We start from the raw sequence: 20,930 nt of genomic DNA on the forward strand, positions 1-20,930 counted from the left end.
GTTGACGATGAATGGCATTACGTAAGATCTGTAAATCCGACGGAAACAACTGATCCGGAGAAGACATGGAAAAACCTTCAGGAGACTGTGCCAAATAGAGGTACGATAGCATGATCACTGCAACGGACAAATCTACACCTCGCCGTTCAACTGTTTAGGATAGGGATGAGATGATGTACGCGTTGAATAAAACATAGAAACACAATTTGTTTCTTTCGGTGTGCTACAGCACGTTTAATTTACATATGCCCACATTTCTCACAGCATTATCTTCACCATACCAAAAAATTCCGTATGGACTGAAGAATCCGTTAGGATTCTACAGATTTATGTAAAAGAGCTCGCTCTTTGCAGAGTCCTATTGAAAAACCAGTCTATGGAAAAGACAGACTTCTGTATATCTCTACAGAGCACATAGACTTCCTTAAGAGAGTGCTAAAATCTTTTAAGGAATTCCTGCAGAATTTCTAAGGAATTCTCATGAGGAACTTCTACGGAATTTTTTGGCACGATATGATGTACGACGCCTCCGCAACTTACCAGAGCAAAAAGACAAGAGCTCTTCTGACTCATGAAATGTAAGCCATAGTACATAAAAACATAAATTATAAACACTGAAAAATGCCAGACACAGGTCAATGAATAACTTATACAGAATATTTTCTCAGATCTCAAGCCTTTCTCCTAGAGGCTTACAAAGGATTTTTCACCACTAACATGAACTTCGTCAATTAGTCAGTTCCCATATCCACCAAGGCAGTGGCAGCTAGGGTACCAAGACGAGAAATGCAAGCAGCCTTAACTCTATCACCTCATTCACTTTCTTCAAGCTGTTCTTTTGAAAATATTCCTCAACGCGCTTAATTCAGCTAAGATGAACATATATCGTACAAAAAAGCATAATACACTCACGTACTCAACATAAAAACAAATGAATGTCAGTCATGCACGGTAAAAATTCTTCATTACGAGTCCAGTGACATCTCAAACATGACCAACCATTTTCATAATATTCAATGAGCCAGACGATGATATCAACCACTTGATCAATCAATCAAGACATTTTAAGTGTATGCAAAACACGGAGAAGACACATTGTTGGTTTATACAGTTCTTCCCCTACACTTCTTCGAGCACATTATTTTTTTACGGCTCTTTACAGAATTACTGAACTATGAAAATATTTCTTCGTACCAAAAAGCAAAACACACTCATGTCTCCAACATAAAAAAATTAATGTCAGTCATGCATGCTAAAACTTTTCATTTCATGTCCAGTGATGTCTCAAACAAGACCGACCACTTATCATACTACTCAGTGAGCCAGCCGATGATATCAATCACTTGATCATTCAATCAAGACATTATCAGTGTATTTAAAACACGGAGAAGACACATTGTTGGTATATAAATTCCTCCCCATCACTTTTCGGCACATCGTATCTTATGGCTCTTTGGAGAGCGACCGGCTATGAAATTTTTGTTTTCCCCTTTTTTAAGTGCATTCAAAAGTGAATCAAAACTACTTAGACGATCGATAGCCATTTCATGATACTGGTACGCTTGTAACATAATAGCATTACAAATTACAGACAGTAAAAGCAGTAAAAATTTTTTATGAAACAACAAAATTCCCCCATATTTGGCGCCATTAATGAACTGATCCCCAGCGTGATCGACGGATCGATCGACAACCCATCCCAGCCCTCACTGTTGTTGTTGGTAATGTCCAAACACTAATCGCGATAAGTATTATTGCGAAGCAAATTACTTGATGAGTGTTCATACGACTTAGATGTTCCAATTAGCTTCATGAACCCTTCATTAACCCTTCGGATAAAAAACCGGACACCAAAACGAGGGATATTTTCAATTTTTAAAAAAATTGACAGCAACATAATTATTTTACTCGAAGCATGCTCTTCCCTAAAAAAACTGCCAAAATTAAAAACTAAAATTAAAAATAAAAGTCAAAGTGACATAAAACAAACATTAACACTCGTAATATACCTTTGTTGCTCACTTATCCATACCTACCACATAAGCAGATCCTAAAATACGTTTTTAAAAAAAACAACAGATCCAATACTGTTGACGTATTTTCACTGCGCCGCCTGTGCTGCCGGCCTCGTGTCTGTCCGAGGAGTGACCGGCTAGCATCCATCATGAGATGCGCACAAAACACAGCCAGCCGAACCAAAAACACATCCATTTCTTTTTGAACTCCCAACATCGAACAACACATTCAGAATGCACCATTAACATGTGTAATAAAACTTACACATGTGTCTTTCATTCTCAAGACTAATTAGGTTGAGATTAGAACAAGAAGCTTTGGTTTATATGACTTCAGGTTTTTGTGCACTGAGTGATAACGAGTACACTTCATTTTGTTGATAGGAATGGTCAGAGTGAACTTGTGCCGCGAACACAACAGAATTTTTCTCCTCCTTGTTTACATTTCGCCTTATCTTACAACTCTGCAGTGAATAAAAATTACTTTGGTATGAGTTAATGGGGTGCAACGCGGAAGATGCATCAATCACTTATTTTTTCCATTTAACTCTTAAAATTTAAAATGGGTGGAAAAACTTCTGCGACTACAGCATTCACAGACAAAAAAATACAAATTAAAAAAAGACATTCGGCGGACGGTACTAAATATAACGAGATCCTAGGGAGACCTACTCAAGAGGAGTTACCGAGGCGTCCTCATCATCACAAAAAAAATTATCATTGAGACCAGACCTTCCGAAACTGGGCCGCCCTCACTAAAGACACCACAACACAATTCTTCGAAAAGATTACTACTTATATTCAACTCTAAGGCAAACTCGGGGAGGGAGCACAAAGTGAGAGAGATGAGAGGAAGAATCCAAGAGAGGGAAAACAATGAAACTAGTAGGAAAGGGAATCGGGTGGGCCACTCGTATTGCACGAAAGGAGTTGAAGCGGCGGAGTTTCTTTTTTCGGAGATCACTATCACGCACGGGGCCGTTCTCACATTGGGCGCTCACGCTGGGGACCGAGAAAGGATTGCGAGCCCCAGCGACACGCCGACTGTCCCACGGGCGGTGATTTGCGGTAGCAGGGAAGGCGGGGGCGATCAGGGCCGTCGCCCCCGCCAGGCCTCTCACGTCTCTTGGGACCCGGGCGCGGGCGGCCGTCGTTACGAGATGGAGCTCGGGATCTGAGGCAGCCTCGTCATGTGATGAGCGTGCCGCACCTCACCGGCCGCATCCGAGCCTCCCAGCTGCACGCGCAACTTGCCGCTGCTCCCGCCCAGCGCGCCCCCAGACTTACTGAACGAGGCAGCGGGTGCCGTGGACGTGGAGGGCGTGCGGGCCGCCGCGCCGCCCCCCTTGTCGTCGGAGGCGGTGCCGGGCGAGGTGGAGGAGGCGGCCGTGAGGGCAGCCGGGGGCCGGGGCAGCCGCCGCCGCATCCACAGGTGCTTCTTGGCCTGGGCTGGCGTGAGCCGCTTCTCGGGGTCCCATTCGAGGCAACGCCGGATGAAGTCGAGGAAGAGGGGGTCGTCGCAGCCCTTGAGGGCCCTCTGCAGATCCTTGGTGCCGGGAGGGCCTCTGGACTTGCCGCGGCGGGAGAGTCCGCCGCCCAGCACGGTGGTGCCGTCGGGCAGGGTGGTCGCGGAGCAGTAGCGCGGATACCCCTTGGAGCTGATGAAGCTCTTGGCCCGCTTGGCCGACTCGACCAGCTTGGGGGGCGGCAGGCCGAGCATTTCGATGATGCAGGCCAGCTGGTCGCCCTCGTCCTCGCCGGGAAAGAGCGGGAAACCGGTGTGCAGCTCTGCGATGATGCAGCCCAGGCTCCACATGTCGATGGGCATGCCGTAGCGGGCGCCAAGGATCACCTCGGGTGCGCGGTAGAACCTCGACTGGATGTAAGTGAACACCCTTTGGTGCTCGTAGCAGCTGGATCCGAAGTCTATCACCTGCGAACAGAGAGAGGCGTGGTCAGTTCAGTGGAGATACGAAGCAGGAGCTGAGAAACTCGGGTTGGGAAGGTGCCCAAGTGTCCACGCGATGGACTTCATGAGGGCAAGTCGCCTGGGGGGAATGACACACAGAAAATTGGCTATTTTGAATTAGCCGAAAAGTACTACAAAATGAAAAGTTTTACCTCAAAACAATCTTCATGCACAAATATTGTCCACCTATTCTTTACCCGCGTTTAAGCGATGCATTTACCCGTGTAAGTAGGTGGCTGGACAATTGCTCGGATAGAGGCATGAAATTAGGGCGGCGGCTATCTCCTGGACATGCACGAGTGTATTTGCACTATTTTAGGCGTTCTTAAGGAGCAATTTTCGATGATAAGAGTGTATACACATCTAGCCGCGTGGGTAAAGCCATTGTGTAAACAAGTCTTGTTGAAGAAAAAAATTATTTTAAGCACAATGTAAAAAATTTCAAGGATTATATAATAATGCAATATTCTCTACAAATCACCACAACGCCATTCAGAAGGGTGTTTTTTCGCCTTCAGAAAATAACTTTCACATAATTTCAATATGCAAAGCATGATTCAAGCACAACTCAACAAAAGGTGGCTGGGGTCGATGTAAACCAAACATGTATTCTTAAATACACGAAAAATAACGACAGAAAAAGAAGGTGTTAAGATAAATATTAAGATCACATGGTGAGTAAAAGAAATGATGCAAAACATCCAAGGTTAGTGTCCACTTAAAGGTTAAATATTTAAAAAATCTATATAAGATTAACTATTTCAATGGCGCCGACGAATATATTAGTCAAAGATATTTATGAACTTCAACAGCGCTTTTCCGATAAAATACTGTTATGTAGCGCTCCATGCAAGACCCATCTAATTCGATGGAAGTACAATTGCTATGCCGACTCATGTTGGCGATATAAAGAGCTCGATGACGACCAATTATGCGAGTAGTTTGGTAAGGAATATATTTAAAGTAAATTCTTCAATGCATAATACATGTATTTTCGTTTCTAAGAATGCCTGAAGATTTGAATGGATGCATAACTTTTCCTCCTCTATTTTTCCTCGGTCGTTTCCTCACCATGTCCTAGCCAGTAACCACATAACACCCGAGGACTTGTTGTTGCGTACGATAACAAACGCAATTACGGGAAAAATATGAGGCCGAACACAAACACTCCGTGATTATCAAGAATTAAGTACCTATCTCTAGAAAAATATCAAATCTTATTTCTTAAATCACCTACACAAAAATTAAACTCACGATATTCCAGTTTCATTTCATTAGCATTCTTAAGCATTTTCTACCGTGAATATAAAAATTCAAGTGCAGCCACTGGCCTCTCCATGAATACTGCATTTAATTACACACTAATAGACAAGACGATTAAAATGCAAACATCCATGGCGGCGGAATCGCGCGGCGCCCGCCCGCTAGTCAGCTGTCTCTCTCGCGATGGATTGTGGGTCACGGTGTGGGTCATTGTGCTCTCTAGTCAGCTCCACAGCCCTCCATCCCTCGGCATCATCCTCTCCTCCGCGGCCGCGCATTCCAGTTCCCCCACCTCCAAACTGCTGTCGAGCCGCATCCCTGCACTGCGCTCGCTGCGATTCATCGAAACCGTCGCCTATGCTCCGTTCCACCGACGTAGCCTCCGAGACGAACCGACCAGAACGTCCGAATTTCGATTTTCGTCTGTTTTGAAATGTGTATGCCAGTTTTTGTGTGCATCCTTATGGAGATGCGATGAAAATTTTCTTATATAAAGTTATCTGGGCTACTATTATTTGGTTAGCACCGCAAATTCCTACGTAATAATTATCATAGTTATCAAGAAATCGATACTGGTGGTTCATGAAGTGTTTTACACCGTTTTATCCAATATTTTGACACGTTATTCAATGAAATACGCCGAAGAGCAGAATGTGTTTTCTTTACCATTTGTCAATTTTTTCCCTGACCTAAAATAATACAGTGATGTTTTAAATGAAAGAGAAGTGGCTCATAAAATAGCCGTGCGAATATATATTCATATATAATATGTTTCTCAAACTCTGCCACTGACGAACTTTTTATTACTTATTATTATTACTATTATTATTATACGAAACTTTTTATTGTTTTCCGGTTATAATTTCCTAAAATTACGTCTACGCTCCAACCGATACTAGGGAATGATCATCGTCGTAAGTCCGGTTTACACGCCGAAGAAGACTGCTATAAAGAAGTAGCTGCGAATCTCGTTACTACTATATCTTGTACTACTATCTTGTACACACAAGTGTCGCAAGAGTGCCTATGAGATTCATGATGGCAGAGGTATGAAAACAAAAGAAATGATGTTTGCGAAAGAGAAATATTTTCATTTCTTTTCTCTATGAGAAAATGAAATCCATTTTTAGCTTACCATTCATCTCTAATGACAAATTAATTGAAAAACCAATCTGTAATCACATTCTTTGCCTACGTTGTTAACTAGGCAATTCTCGCCTGCTATAGATCCAATCCATCCACTCCTACTGCGTTCGGAGTTGAACTGCTTCAACTTCGCCAGTATTAGAATCAAGCCTTCAATCGCGACATGTAATAATCGAGCATAATTGTCGACTGCAACAGTCAACTTCGACTTCTAAACGTAGCTGCATACCGCGCACAGGATCGGGTATATTATAATATGAGTATTTCGATGAAGTATTCTCTCGTCGGCCATTAAGCGTCATAGGGCATTTTAACGATTCTAAAAGAGTCGCCAACGGCGTCGCTGAAGGCAGAGCGATCCGAATTTCACGGGAAAATAAACTATGACTGGCACTGTTGGCCCAAATTAATGTTCGTAATGGTACATTCTCCAATATTAAAAATCACTCCATGCTGTTATTTGCGACTTCAAATACTCTATTGCATATATTAAGAGTAAATGGAAAGCATCTTTACTCATTGCCGCGTTGCGAACATTTTTTAAAGCCTATTGAAATGCATCCTCAGTGAAAACATAAATCAAACTTCTACCCGGTCTTCTCTTTAAAGTCAAATTAGAAACTGGAAATTTTGGAAATTTCTAATTAAAGGTCATTACTAATTGAAGAGATTGAACTCTTGAAAAAAGCGACTAATTAATGTTTTAAACCGCAATCCTAAACGAATTATATGATCTAAAGAAACGAAAAGAGCTTCAAGTATTTTCCTTACGTTTTAAGGAGGCATGCTTGAAGGGATTCAAAATTGTACTTCCTCCTTTTCTAGCGTGCAATCCAGAAGCGTTTGTACCCCAAATGAGCAATTTAAAATTATGGAGGAGCAAAGTAGATGAATGTGAAGCGGGTTCAGGAAGAGTGGACGGGGTTTATCTACCCGCGTCACAGTTCTTCCGACCAGTGCGATGAACGAAACGGTGCGGGAATAAACGAAGGGTCGAATCCACTTCTCCAAGAGCTCTTCTGCCCCGCTCTCTCTCTTCCAATGCCACCGTTATCTGACCTACCGATGCGTTGCTAGATTACTCCCTCCATTACTCCAACACCATAATCACGAGAATGCACCTTAACGATAACTTCGACCTAGTCTGCGCGAATACGATCATCTTCAATAATGAACTGAATTTGCAACGACCAATACTTTATCACTGCAATTATTAAATGAGACATAGCAGTCACCGTTCAGGCAGCATTGGCCACCGACGAATATAAAACCGCGAAAAATAGCACTAGAAGACCTCGGTAAAGCTTGTGCAACCATTGACAAAGAAATCTGTGGGAAATTCAGCCGAAGTGTACTAAAATATTATCATCACGATTTTTCAAAATGTATGCATACATTTAACTGATAGAGTCATAGTCGTATGTAACACACTGGATGAGTGCGTGCGTGTGAGTTCGTGATCAATGAAATATATTGGTAATTACGAGGTGCAATAATGATACTGCCAATGTGAACATACTAAAAGGGTAGGTGAACTCCTCATCTTGAAAATGTTACGCGGTAACGAAACCATGGTCGGATAAAATAAATTACTGACTGGAAAAAGCAAAGTGTTTATTCCTTCAACCCCAACGATAAAGGATTTCCACGTCACGCCCACTACTATTACCTACGAAGTTACTTTCAGTGCCTAATGTAAATGCATGGGTCAATTGCCGAGCATAACTTAGTTAGCCCGTTTGATGAGAGTGGAATTGTATTAATTCGTAGACACAGCGCGTGGGAGTAGAGGAGAATGTAGGCATGTCTTTCCCCCAGCCGTTCGCAGGGGCTTACGGCAGTGGTTACTTTAGGGGGACGGGGGTTGTGGGGGGGGGGGGCGTGGGAGGGCGACCTCCTCGGGCGCTTGCGGCTGAAACGGAGCGGACCGGTGTCGCACGGCTGCGCACCACCTAGAGCAGCAACCCGGCGCCAACAACGCCTGCATTAGCCTTGGAAGAGTCTACTTTAAGGAGCGTTCGCCACGACCCTGCTTTTCATTTGCATTTGCACCGCACCCATTCAGTCCAAATAGGAATAAAAAAAAGAGCCTCACCATATTTCCAGATCCGACAGAAGCGATAAATTAAAAGAGATATTTCGTCGAACGGAGAGATGTGGGAATTCGTTTTCCCCCAACCATAAAGGTCTTCAATAAATGCTAGTCGTAATTTCCTTAGAGCACTTCCTTTTTCCAGCCTTTATATCAACTCACCAACCTGTCTGTTTGTCTGTTTGTTTGTCTGTTTGTCTGGTACAAATCTTGTAACTCAAATTTGACTCACTTCCTGTGAAGCAAAAACGCTGAAATTTTGCACACTTCTTCATTTCCGATGACAATACATGAAAATATAACTTTTTCTCTCCAACCCCCCTTTAACCACCCCCCAGTCAACCTATAGCCCCCCAAAACATGTTTTTGATCTAAGAAGTTCCAAATGGTCGATTTTCGTGTTTTTTTTGCTTTGTGTCATATATAAACGTTGCTCATCCCCTGTAATCTAAATATAAAGGCTGGTTTAAAAAAAAAAATTTTTATAAGAGCTTATTATTTGTAAACGACTGGTGTCCAAACACCCCCTGCCACACGCCTTTTGGGCGGCTTACGGGGTATTATGTAGGTGTAAAAATGTACAGAGAGCGAACTGATTCACTGACTGGGCGTATCTAAGCTTCTGGGTAGTCCTCCGCGCCGATTCATTTTGTTAGTGACGACAGTTTCGCCGTCGTTGCTACAGTCGTCTTCACACCAGACGCGGAGGACTACCACGAAGCCTAGTCTCCATCAACATGTTTCACTGACTCACTATGCCACCTCAAACTCTCGTCTACGCTGCGTCAGGACGGAGATGTTTTTCTTTCACTTAATCCATGGTACAAGTACCAAGTGTTGCATGCGACGTCACCGAAATGTGTCTGACTTAAACCTTGTCAAACTACGTAAGCACATGCCACAGACTATGAGCAGCGAATCTTTCCCATCAGTACTATTGGGCGCATTGATACTGGGTCTATGAGCAAGGGATAAAAATTCAGCTACACTGACGAACGCTAGACTTGGTTTCAAAGCACGATTGTACTAAGTAATTGACAAAGAAAGATTTTTGCAGAGTGAAAATGACCTCGTTGGGACAAAATTTCCGCACTATCCGACATCACCATGTTGTTATCACATGATGGAACACTCAGACTCACGACGGACACAATAATGTCCGTTTTTAAGAAAAATAAATTTTCCTCAAAAAGTATTTATGTCGAAGAACATCATATGCTCATGTACGGTATTGAAGTATAAAATTTTCCCTGTCAAACTATTTCGAAGTAATGAAATTTTTAAGCCTGCTATAGCAGTCGATTGTCAAGGCCAAATCGTACGTGTGTAAAGTGACTATGAAGCACACAGCTACCTCATGGATGAGAAGTTAATTCCAATACACTATTGCTCTCAAGGTTGCCCTAACATCATAACTTCGATGGAAAATGATTTACATTTATTGAAATACCCCTGTTGCATAAAAATTGGGCTTCAGACTCATGATGAAATGAGGGTGCATGATGCGAATAATAAATGTCAAAACCAAAGTCCCAAAAACCTTTAAAAAGTGGAATTCATTAAGCTTATCTCAAAACTTCCGCGACATAAAAATTGCACGAGAGAAAGCCTGAAAGTGTTTGCTATGAAAGATATTTTGCTTTCATCACAAGGTCCGTTGTTTTTGTGCCCCCATACATCTCTAAGAAGGTCCAATCTTGTTATTTTTTACATTTTCACGGAAGACAAGGCGAGGATGGATCGTATACCCCATCACACGAGTAGCGTACTCCCAAGGCTAACAATAAATTATTTTTTTGGAAAACTGCCAGTTCGAGTTAACTTCTTTCTCTCATCCGTGTTTAGAATTTCTCTTCCTCACACAAAGAATAGCTTCAGTTCGGAATGGAAACACATGAGACCACCGCTTACAGAAATTCGGTCCGCGCTACTCTTTTCCCCAAGCTTTCTCCTGCGCTGTGATGAGACACCTGTCGTTAAGAACATGGTCACGTTTCACGGTCTGCCGGGGGCAAGAATCGACTTGAAAAGTGAATTCGATTAGGAAGAAAATGGAAAAAATCGATTCAGAATTCACATTTTTCATCTTTTTGTTCCTTATTTAGGTCAATTACACGACTTCAATGGCATATTATTGAATTTCTCCGTATAAAAACAGGACGGCGCATTAATACGTAAGGCATCAGATAAAAACATACGGCCACGTTTAATTTTATGTAAGAATGTTAAATTTTTAAATTTACTTTATAGCAATAGTTTAACTTTACTTTTCCGTGGAGAAATCTCCAAATGGTATTGATGCGAGAAATACGTCGCTTAACTGATTTTAAAAAAGCATTTAGAATATGCACTTCCCAGAAACAAATGAACACAAGCTCCTACCTAGTTCCCTCCTAAGGGAGTAAACATACACGTTATTCCGTTGCACATCCAAGCGCTAAGTGTCCCTTCATCTGCACCACTCCAGGCAGTGGAGGGAGGAACAACTCTCTCCCCTCAGTAAGTCTAATGGTGTAGTAGTCATCGCCCTGCCACGCCCATCTTCGATTGCCACAAGCAGAATCACACCCTAGCCTCGGTCTCGCCTTATCATAAGACAACACTCCACAGCGTGTCTTATTTACTCTACTGTTTCCCAGCACACGGGGCCTGAATGCAATGGATCGAATAGCCTTACCTCCTAGAAAGGTCGGAGCCGTCGGAAACAACGGTGACATTATTTAGCAGGTAATAATGTGTTACAGCCAAAAATAGGATAAAATATGAACCGAATACAACGGGCTGAAAAGTAAAGTTCAGTCGCCATGAAAAGGAAAAAGGCTGGAATCCAGTACAGTTTACCTAGATATCTGTTTGAGATAAAAGAGAGAGTCTGGAGATAAGTTTTCTCAATCATACATTGTGTCACACTTCGATTCGAAAGTCACTGCACCAAGAGATGCATAAATGAAAGGGAGGTTGCTGGGTACTGTTGCTAGGACGATCTTAATCTACTCATAAACTAGCTTCAGACGCGGTTCCCCGGGCCTCAATTTCTCAAGGAAGCAATCCTTGACACCAGGAGCCCCCCTGGGGAGTAATTCTGTATTTCCGAATGAAAAAGACCACATTCGGAGAACTGCTGGACCTTCAAATGAATCGTACAATGAGCCATTCATTGCTCGAGGGAACAAAGACGACACAACGGAAATGAACCGTTCCTGTGGAAGTGAGTCCTTCACTTGAGCCGTTACTCGCGCGCCGTAGGCGGTCACTTCTTGCACTTCTAAATAATGCCAGTAATTGTATAAATTTGCGGCGTCATCCGAATTTGAGCCCTAAATCGGAAATACTGAATGATTCCCTGAAAGGTTTCTATAATACCCTCCCTTTGTTACATGAGATAGCCTTTTGGGAAAATTGAAGATCTGATCCCATAGAATTATTTATCCAAAGCACGATTTCTCTACATAAATTTATCACGAGCTTAATTACAATTTTTATGTACTAACCAAATTTTACATCGATTTCTATACATGATCGTAATGTCTAACACTTTCTACGCGCAGACGGCAAGTTACCCAAAACTAAATGCATTAATTACTGGAAATTTATGCTAATAATTATACATTTACCATGGAAGTTTACTATGATTTTAAAATCACCAGAATTTGAATCACAATCATATCTCCTTGAAAGTTTTAGTAAAATCAAGTAGCAGCTGTTGAGTAAATCCGATCCAACTTACCACAACAGCCTTCGGCATCATGATGTTACATCCACATATCTGACTTGATAAACAAAGGCCAGGGTACATGAATATGTACTTAACGCGTACGCGTGACATTATTCGCTTTATCGGCCTGCACGGGATGCATCGCGGGAGATTGCCGAAGATTCGCAGCGACGTCAAAACCGCGCTCCAGCGGATATTGGTTGGCCGTCTGTATTGACCTGCTTTCCCATCCCACAAGGTTTGTGGGTCGAATTTATCATCACCCTGCATGGCAAGTAGCGCGTGGTGTACCCAAGTTAACAAAATTCTCTACGTCAAGCTTCACTTCGCATGAATTATCCATTGTTCGGGAGAAACGTCGAAACTTTTGGAATTTGATCTACTCCACATGGGACTGGAGAAACATCCCACCTTCCGCAGCTGAGGAAAGTATAACATCGGGATGGGAATAGCTAATACAAAGAGATACTTGAGGCTTTTGAAATGATTTCCACAATGAAATCGAAGCAGAAAACTAAAAAAATAGGAACTAAACTCGGGTCTTAGATCGATTTAAGTTCATCACCATGCGCTCTTACACGATGCTGATGAAGTGATTTCCCAACATATGGTGACCTACGAAATGCTAACTAAAAGCACCATATTTTGCCGTATCATGTCATCGCGGAAAAAATGTAACGACGAAGATACCACCGCTTACCTGATGATATGATGAAAGATTAGAATTAGTACGATAATTCTTTAAGCGATGTCAATTACATACACGGGTTTTTTAGTACAGCTACCGGTTTACTCATGAAAAAATCGAAAAGTATCAAAGTCCGTGACAGTTAGTTGAACACAAGATAATATTGTACAATATTCATTTGCCCTTTTCTGACCAGCTAATGATAATAGAACACGATTTCGTAATACGATACTACAACTTCGCACGGCACAGTTCCAAGTACACTGGGTTCAGTTCGACTTACAGCAATGAATAAATTCTTACTGTAAGGTCTTACACAAATATATATACAAATTTTTAGCACCAAATATGACGAAATTTCGAAATTATTACCCCATAAATTGTAATTTTTTCACGACAAAAGATAAGACACGCCAAGGCTATTACCCGACGCTCATGAAGATTCCGAGGCACTTACGAATCATGTCCCTACTAAATGAAACCTCTGATTCCAACCTATATTATCCTTCACTCCTGATAGACAGTGATGATTGCTTTCAGTACCACAATTTTATTTTCCTTTCCAATAACATGTTCTTGCTAATCACTTCTCGAAAAGGAATGGTTTGAAAGGCGTACACTTAACGCTTCGCGACAAAGGGATTAACACTTAGGCTTTTCACCTGATCACACAATCCCTTCAATCAACGCTCCCAATCGCCTCTTTGCCGAGCTGTGCGGAGCTTGATTTGATTGCAAAACTGTACGCACGAGGCGCCAGAGCAGTAGCGCACCTGTCAACCCCTCCCGAGTCCCATTAGGGCACTCGCCGCGTACGCATGACCGATAAGTCTCGTCCTCAACCTTGATTCAAGAGTGTTGCCGCTAGGTTGGCCCCAGACCTATTTTTGAAGACTTGTCCTCAAGGTAGAGCTCCGCGAACACACGCATTCATAGGAAGGGAAAACATCGCTTAGAATTCGTCGAAAATTATAGATTGAAGGGATGGGCTGCCCTCAATGCTACCTACTATGCTATTACTATGGGAATTGTAACTATTATGTGATAAAATTTCGTTCAAAATATAGATTACACCTTACTGGATTATTACTATACCTAATTTTAATTACTTTTAAAGAACTCTCGTAATTATTTGCTGTACTTTTGAAGCGTTAGTGAAATAAGTCAGGCACGGTAACGTATTTTTACGAATGCCTTCGCTCGGCTGAGTAGCATGAATTTTGACGATTTTTTCTCTTTTTCGATTGATTTTATAATTCCGGTTTTATATGTATTAATTTATCAAAGTCAAAGACTATCCGGGATGAGATTTCCACTGCTATGTGAGTTATGGTAGCCCTTGAGGTTGTGCAAGTGTAGCAATAGTCTATAATTTTGACATTGGGCAGCGTTGACGTACGTAACTTTCGAGATTATCCATTCCTCCCTTACTTAGTGCCGACTACGACTCGTCTTATTCGATGGCTCGATTAATCGAACACAATTTACCCAGTGTAAGGTACTGACAATGCCGTGGTGAGTGTTGGATTTTTACAGCCGTCTTTCTTTCGTTATAGAATACTGATGGACATGGATTTTCGACGGTTTTCGATGACGACCTATTGTTGCTGACGAATGATCATACCATCGATTACCTCCCGACGAAAGACGACGAAAATTCTAAAATTTATTACAATGGACAGAAGGCAATCGTCCAAAAATGATGACCAAAAACAATAGGTAACCATCAAACAGGCAACCATAAAAGAAACTCTCTTTCCTTCCACTCAAGAAGCTCGCAATTCCATTAGAGAGCGAAATCAAAAAAAGAAATCGGGCAATGAAACATGACATAGATAGAATTTTTTGTTCGCCTATCTCTATCATACTAGGCAATGTAATAACTTTAGTTTACGACCCTAAGGGCGAACAGTAATAGCATTTGCGGCAGACTGATTTTAGGTACCATTAACCGAAGGTATCTACTATATTGCACGACTACAAGACGAGCGACCTAAATGGACGTCAATTATGGAGGCAAATGGACCTTCACCGACTTGACGTATACTCGATATTGGCACTCAGGCAACAAGGATAATGGCTGGCACCAACAATTAGGTGGCACTCTTCCGTAAAACCGTTTACTTTGATGTCATGGGTCGCGCTGCAGAATGGAGGATTTCGGCAAATTTTCCTCATCAGGGAGCTGTGGTTCGTTTTTTTCCTCCATGAGAAGCGTCTGCATTGGTCCAGGAGATAGGAAGCGGGAAACCTCAGCTTCGTCATGTGAGCAGGAGGTGGAGAGAGCGAGTAATCGAGGAGGAATCTCGAGGCCAGCCGCTCACTTCCGCTTTATCTCTGCGGGTACAATGCAGCACTCGGACAGGGACCTCTTGTTCGGACCCCCAGCTCCATCACCACTTTGAACCGATACAAATATCAAGAATGTACATGCACACCGACGTGAAATGTGATACCGAGTACATCCACATACAGTCATTAAAGGCACACTATCTAAACGTCATGGACCCATTTCACGAATCGTCCCGTTGACGTGTATGTTTTAATGTAATAGAAAACCCTTAATAACTCGTTAGTCGTAAATTAGTCGTCATGGAAAAGAACCAATAATGGGGAGTTGTTTATGTTTGTTTTAGGAGGGTTCACGGAAATTTAAATCTTTTGTACGAAGGAAAAGAGGAGGAATAAATAAGTTGAAGAAAAGAAGTAAGTAGTGATAAGCTGGTTAATTCTCTCGCTACAAGTACGTTACCGTCCTGACCTTCGTACCAAATGGAACTTCCCTCTTAAATTCACTCCCTTTCATTCTATGCCTGACTCATTTTCTTTTCCTTCCTCTTAACCGCATATATTCTTCCCCTGAACACGGTTTTCAGTATCTCCTTCACGCTTACTACTAGCTCCACCAAAAAAATCTGTCCTCTCATCACCTCAATTGGTTTCCTCTCAACATGTCTATCACTTCCCTGTTGCCTTTCATCTCCGTCCATTTCACCTTCAGCTGATCGGTTGGGTTTGGTAGCTATAGTGTTGGCTTTCTACCGTGTTGGCCAGGGTTCAAATACCGGCTGAGAATGAGATTTTTCAGAGACTTCAGGGATCCATCCTTGAGTACGTTGTGGAGGGTATTCCAAAAACAGCACTCCGCCCGTCGGATGGGACGCTAAGCTGTGGTCCACTGGGCGCCTTTTGTTAAAAGCAGGCTCATCCCAACGTCGGGTTTCTCCCCACCCTTCCTTACCAACCCTTCAATATGACCTTAGCTGTGGGTCGCCTCCTTCAAATACTACACCATGCCATTTCACTTTCTCATATATCCAATTTGCACGCATATAAAAAACCTTCAGTCTTATCTAGTCCTCTTTCCACAGGGTCCACCTTTCCCCAACGTAAAGAGCTACACTCCATATCAAGCCCTTTCCTAGCATTTTTTTTACACTCAAACGCAACGATATGATCTTTGCCATTCGTAAACGCCTCCCTCGATTGAGACAACACCTCCCTGATATCCAAACTACCCTGCCCATTTCCCTTTATCTCTCTTCAAATTGCTGAATCATTCCATCTGCTCATATTTGTGCCCTTCTCCTTATATGCCGGCCTCAGCGACAGTGAGGTAAAGTCCTCGCCTGCCAATCCGAAGGTCGCGGGTTCGAATCCCGCCTGAGTAGGTGATTCCTAACCAGGGCATGGATGTTTGTGTTGTGCGTTGTTGATGTTGAAAAACCCGTTGTAAATGCCGCAATGTGCTGTTTACGGGGAAATGGGAAATAAATAAAAATGCTGAGCCTCAAATTCCGAGCTTGCAAAGTCGTAAAAAACCGCACTACGTAGGTCCTCTAGCTATTTAGTTTGCAACTTTTACCTAACGCACCATTGCCTGCAAACCATTCGCGATTGGCTAATCAATACCTGATCATACGCGAACCTCAGTGATTTCTGCATCATCCCCCCACACATTGAACACCCAAAAAGACAAATTGAGTGATTCATAGAATCATCGACGCCGGAGTGCTGCTCAAAAACGTCAGGATGCGTGGGGATCGCGAGGAAGAGCCGCATCTGTCTCAGCCTCCACTCAGAGCCGATGGCAAGATCGACCCGTCGCACCGAAGTCGATCGCGGCAATGCATGCACATTCCCCCTCGAAAGTAAAAGCGTTGCGCAGTGGAGGCGCCACCCACGTCCCCACCCACGCGAACCGGCAGCATCGATTGGAGGCGGCTCACGGCACTGGCGCTCGGGGGAAATCAACAAGTGAGCGCTCAAGGAGGAGAACCGTTTCCTTACCCATACACACTCACTTCCAATGTTGCCCATCTCCGCCGCAAACGCTCAGTGCGGGAGACGCTAGACGACGCGAAGAGCAGTACGAGAGAGACTCCACGAACCAAGGTAGATTGCACCACGGTCACAAATTGAAGGATTTGAGAGCGAAAGGGTAACAAATGAATTCTTCCTCTAAATGTAAAAAAGACCACTAAGGATCAAATCGCGATTTAAAACTTGTATTTTGTACGACTGGATAACTATTTAGTTAGTTCGTACCTTGTAGAATCGTATTTAATAAACAAAACGGTAACGTACCTAACTTTCTGATACATGTACTTTACGCTTACTGTAACCAGCAGCCGGCAAAATAGCCTGCTTGAGACCAGAAAGGTATAAATGCGGAAGGTAGTATAAAATGAGGACGTTACTCATCCACGCGTCGTAAACCCCCGGGAGGAGAAAATTCTAGACAATGTTACTGAGGCCATCAATTAGAAGATCCAGGTTCACCCATCTGTATTTTCTTCACTTCGATTGTACTTCACTGCACGCGTGAAGGACAAGACATTTCGTTTGGCCTTGGACTTATATCCAGTTCCGGCTTATGCACAGCCCAATGCTTCAGCTTAGCTTCTTATTCCGCTGCAAATTCCACAGGTGGTTCATTCCCATTGATAAAAATCACTAGCGCACAATGGAGGGATCTATCTTCGAGTCCCAATCTAATCATATCGTTTTTACACGGTTAATTTCGCATGTTCAAGCTTAAATCTTCAGTAGAAGGCATCAACGAAAGCTAATGCTTTAGACTACGTCAACGGTAGCTTCAGAATGACCACATGCCATTCCATACCTCAAGAAGACAAGGATATGGTAAGGTTGATATCTAGCTTTAAACAATTGCCAGAAAGCGGCCTCCATGGTACTTGGCAAGGTGAATTTTTACCAACATATAAAAAGGCATAAACAAACTATACGATAATTTAATATTCGACCCAAACACGCACCAACGTACAGATGATAAGACGCTCCATCTAGCATACGTCGCCTCCTACTACACACAATTCTTTTTAACGAGAAGGCAAGCTGTTTGCTAGAATATAAGATAATTGGATTACAAACTAAACAAGGCTTTAAATGCAAATGATTAAAGCCAAGGTTAAAAAGAATAAAATTAATGAACATAATGTCTTCGATATTAAGAGTTATAACTGCGATTCACTTTACGGAGTGCACACCTGTTACTATTCTAAATATTTCAAAGAAAAAAATTAATCCTTATATTGTCCCATAGGTTTTTCTCAATGAATTCTGTCCGCGCATATTCTTCCCTTCGCTCGGTGGGACTAAGAGAGGAGTATGATATAGGAGGGTACACTGGAGTAAGGACAACGCGTGGGGAAAGGACATTCAAAGAGGACGTATTTAGATGTAACGGAATGTCAATGAGGAGAGAAGGCTGGAACGCTGACGAAACGTACACGTGGGAGTAGAGAATGGGAACTGAAGACTACACAATAGGCCGCAGGACAATACGTCTTCCACAGATGAGACACTAATTATTATATTTGTTACCAATATACCACTATTTCCAGTAGGTTACTCAGGAAGGAGAATTTTTACCACCACAAGCCAACTTACTCGATTTCATTCTTTCCTAGGAGAACATCTCACTTTTCCCCATGCTCCCTATAAACCCAATCCTACTTCTTCCTTTCCCTTGACTCTGTACCTCCCTAATAGTTTGCTCCACTATCGAACCGTCTCAACTACTTCCTCGTTCATCTTATTACCAGGACGCCGGATGGCCAACATTTATAGACATTAAATAGCCCACTGCACACTACGCTCTTCCCAAATCTATTCTATCCACTACAAAGAAAGGAATCCGTTATTCCCCCTGCCACTAGGTAGAACCACTTTTTTGCTAATGATTTTCTCGTCCCAATACCCTTTTTACAGCGAGAGTTTTCAACGCTCAAGCCAAGATGCCTGATTTACGCATTAAATCATATTTTTTCCAAATTATAAGGAAAGTAACTGGTCCACCCACTCTACAATAGGTCTGTCACTCCATAAATTTGCAGGAATTACGATCCGTCACCGAAGAACAACCCCCAGTACTTCGATAAGGTACGGCACTTGCAAGCTAAAGCAACCCACTCAACAAACGATTCAAAAACCTTCGACGACTACATAGGTTCCATAAACAGCATCATGAATTAAGTGCCCAAAATGGCGAACATATAATCAAACCTTGGAAAGTATATTGTCTCGTTTAAAGGAGTCATTGATAAATTTTAACTTCATTTTGTCGTTCTGTGTAAAGCAAGCATATTGATCATTTATTTTTTTATTCTCAAACCATCGAAAACAGCTTATATTGGCCATTTTAAAGCGGGTTATTCAACAAATTTAACAATTAAACGTACACGAACAACCATGCCCTGGACAGGGGAAATCTACCCAGGCGGGACTCGAACCCGCGACCTCTTATTTGGCAGGCGCGGACGTTACCCCGCCGCCACCGAGGCCGGCGACGCACCAAAAAGCTCAAGAAAGGGTATGAAACACACGATAACAGCAGAGACTATTTCAAGCTTACTTATTAAGCTAAAGCTCTCATACCCGGTATTAGAATGATTCTCTATTAATTCAACAATTTCACATACATATATTCCGACGAAATATGTGCATCTGAACAGCCGCGAGCGAAACAATTCCTTCGCATATCAACATTGGCCTTCAGAGTAAAGATTGCTGGGAGGGGAGGATAGGAAAAATGAATTGCACCGAACTTCATTTTAGGTAAACTGTACTTCCTTCAAGGTCATACAGGCCCAAATTATGAATTGAAGGCGAGGCGAAATGCTCATGGACACATCAATACTGGTAAATTACCGCTGCGAAGGACGCTTCAACACACAGGCAGTGCTGCGGCCCACGACCACTGCACCCCTCCGCACCGCACCCACGCAAGCACTCGCACTTTTGACGGATTGAACCGGTGTCGCGGCCCACGCTACGCCCCGCTAACGTCATGCGGCCCGCGCGTCTCACCCGAACTGCACTCGCCTCGCCGCCAATCAAACCTTTCACATCCAAAATCGCTAAAAAAAATCAAGTAATAAATCACGTTAAATACCTTAGAACTGTACTAGCACTTATTATTTGCGGGATTTAATCACAAAATAAAAAGAAAGCTTTGAGAAAGAAATTTATGATCCCATGCAAAATATTCTACATTTGCCAACTTTGGATCCGCGCAGAAAATTTTGAATAAATCACCTATGTGCCCATTCCCTAAAACTATTACATATCATATTGCAATAAAGACTTGCTATTATATTTATTACATAATCTTCAAGTCTTGAAACATTGAAACCTAGGTCGTAATAAATTTTATTATAGCAGAAAATTGCAAGTAGTTATTTCAATACGGAAAAAATCCACTCAATCACGGTTAAATCTTCGGATTTAATTCGTAGCGCTCGCATGATAGAACAAGGGACATTATATCCCAGAGTGAGTGTTAGGAGCCGAATAGCCTAACCTGAATGCAATACACACCATCTGTACCTTGAAGATGATATAATAGAGGGAGTGGTGCAAATGTGGAAGCTTGTTGGTAATGTGGAAGCATAACCTTTAGGGCTTGGGAGGCACAATAGGCTAGCGGTGACCGCATCAACTTCTTGGCCTGCTTCTTTAGTAAGCCTGTGGAAGTGGTGACAGTCAGCTCAAGGTTTATTGTCTGTAAAATACTTGTT

The 20,930-nt window shown here is 42.5% G+C and overlaps 1 protein-coding gene across 1 annotated transcript in view; it reads right to left on the reverse strand.

Moving 5' to 3' along the window:
• Positions 1–209: 209 nt before the first annotated feature.
• Positions 210–20,930, reverse strand: part of LOC124170656 (dual specificity tyrosine-phosphorylation-regulated kinase 2-like) — a 68,554-nt gene continuing 47,833 nt past the window's right edge. Inside the window, exon 2 of the mRNA XM_046549526.1 lies at positions 210–3,948. Coding sequence (XP_046405482.1) covers positions 3,169–3,948 — 780 coding nt within the window. The 3' untranslated portion in view covers positions 210–3,168. The remainder of the gene's footprint in view (positions 3,949–20,930) is intronic.

Source organism: Ischnura elegans, chromosome X, assembly GCF_921293095.1.
Source record: "Ischnura elegans chromosome X, ioIscEleg1.1, whole genome shotgun sequence".
In the NCBI taxonomy this organism is placed as follows: Eukaryota; Metazoa; Arthropoda; class Insecta; order Odonata; family Coenagrionidae; genus Ischnura; species Ischnura elegans.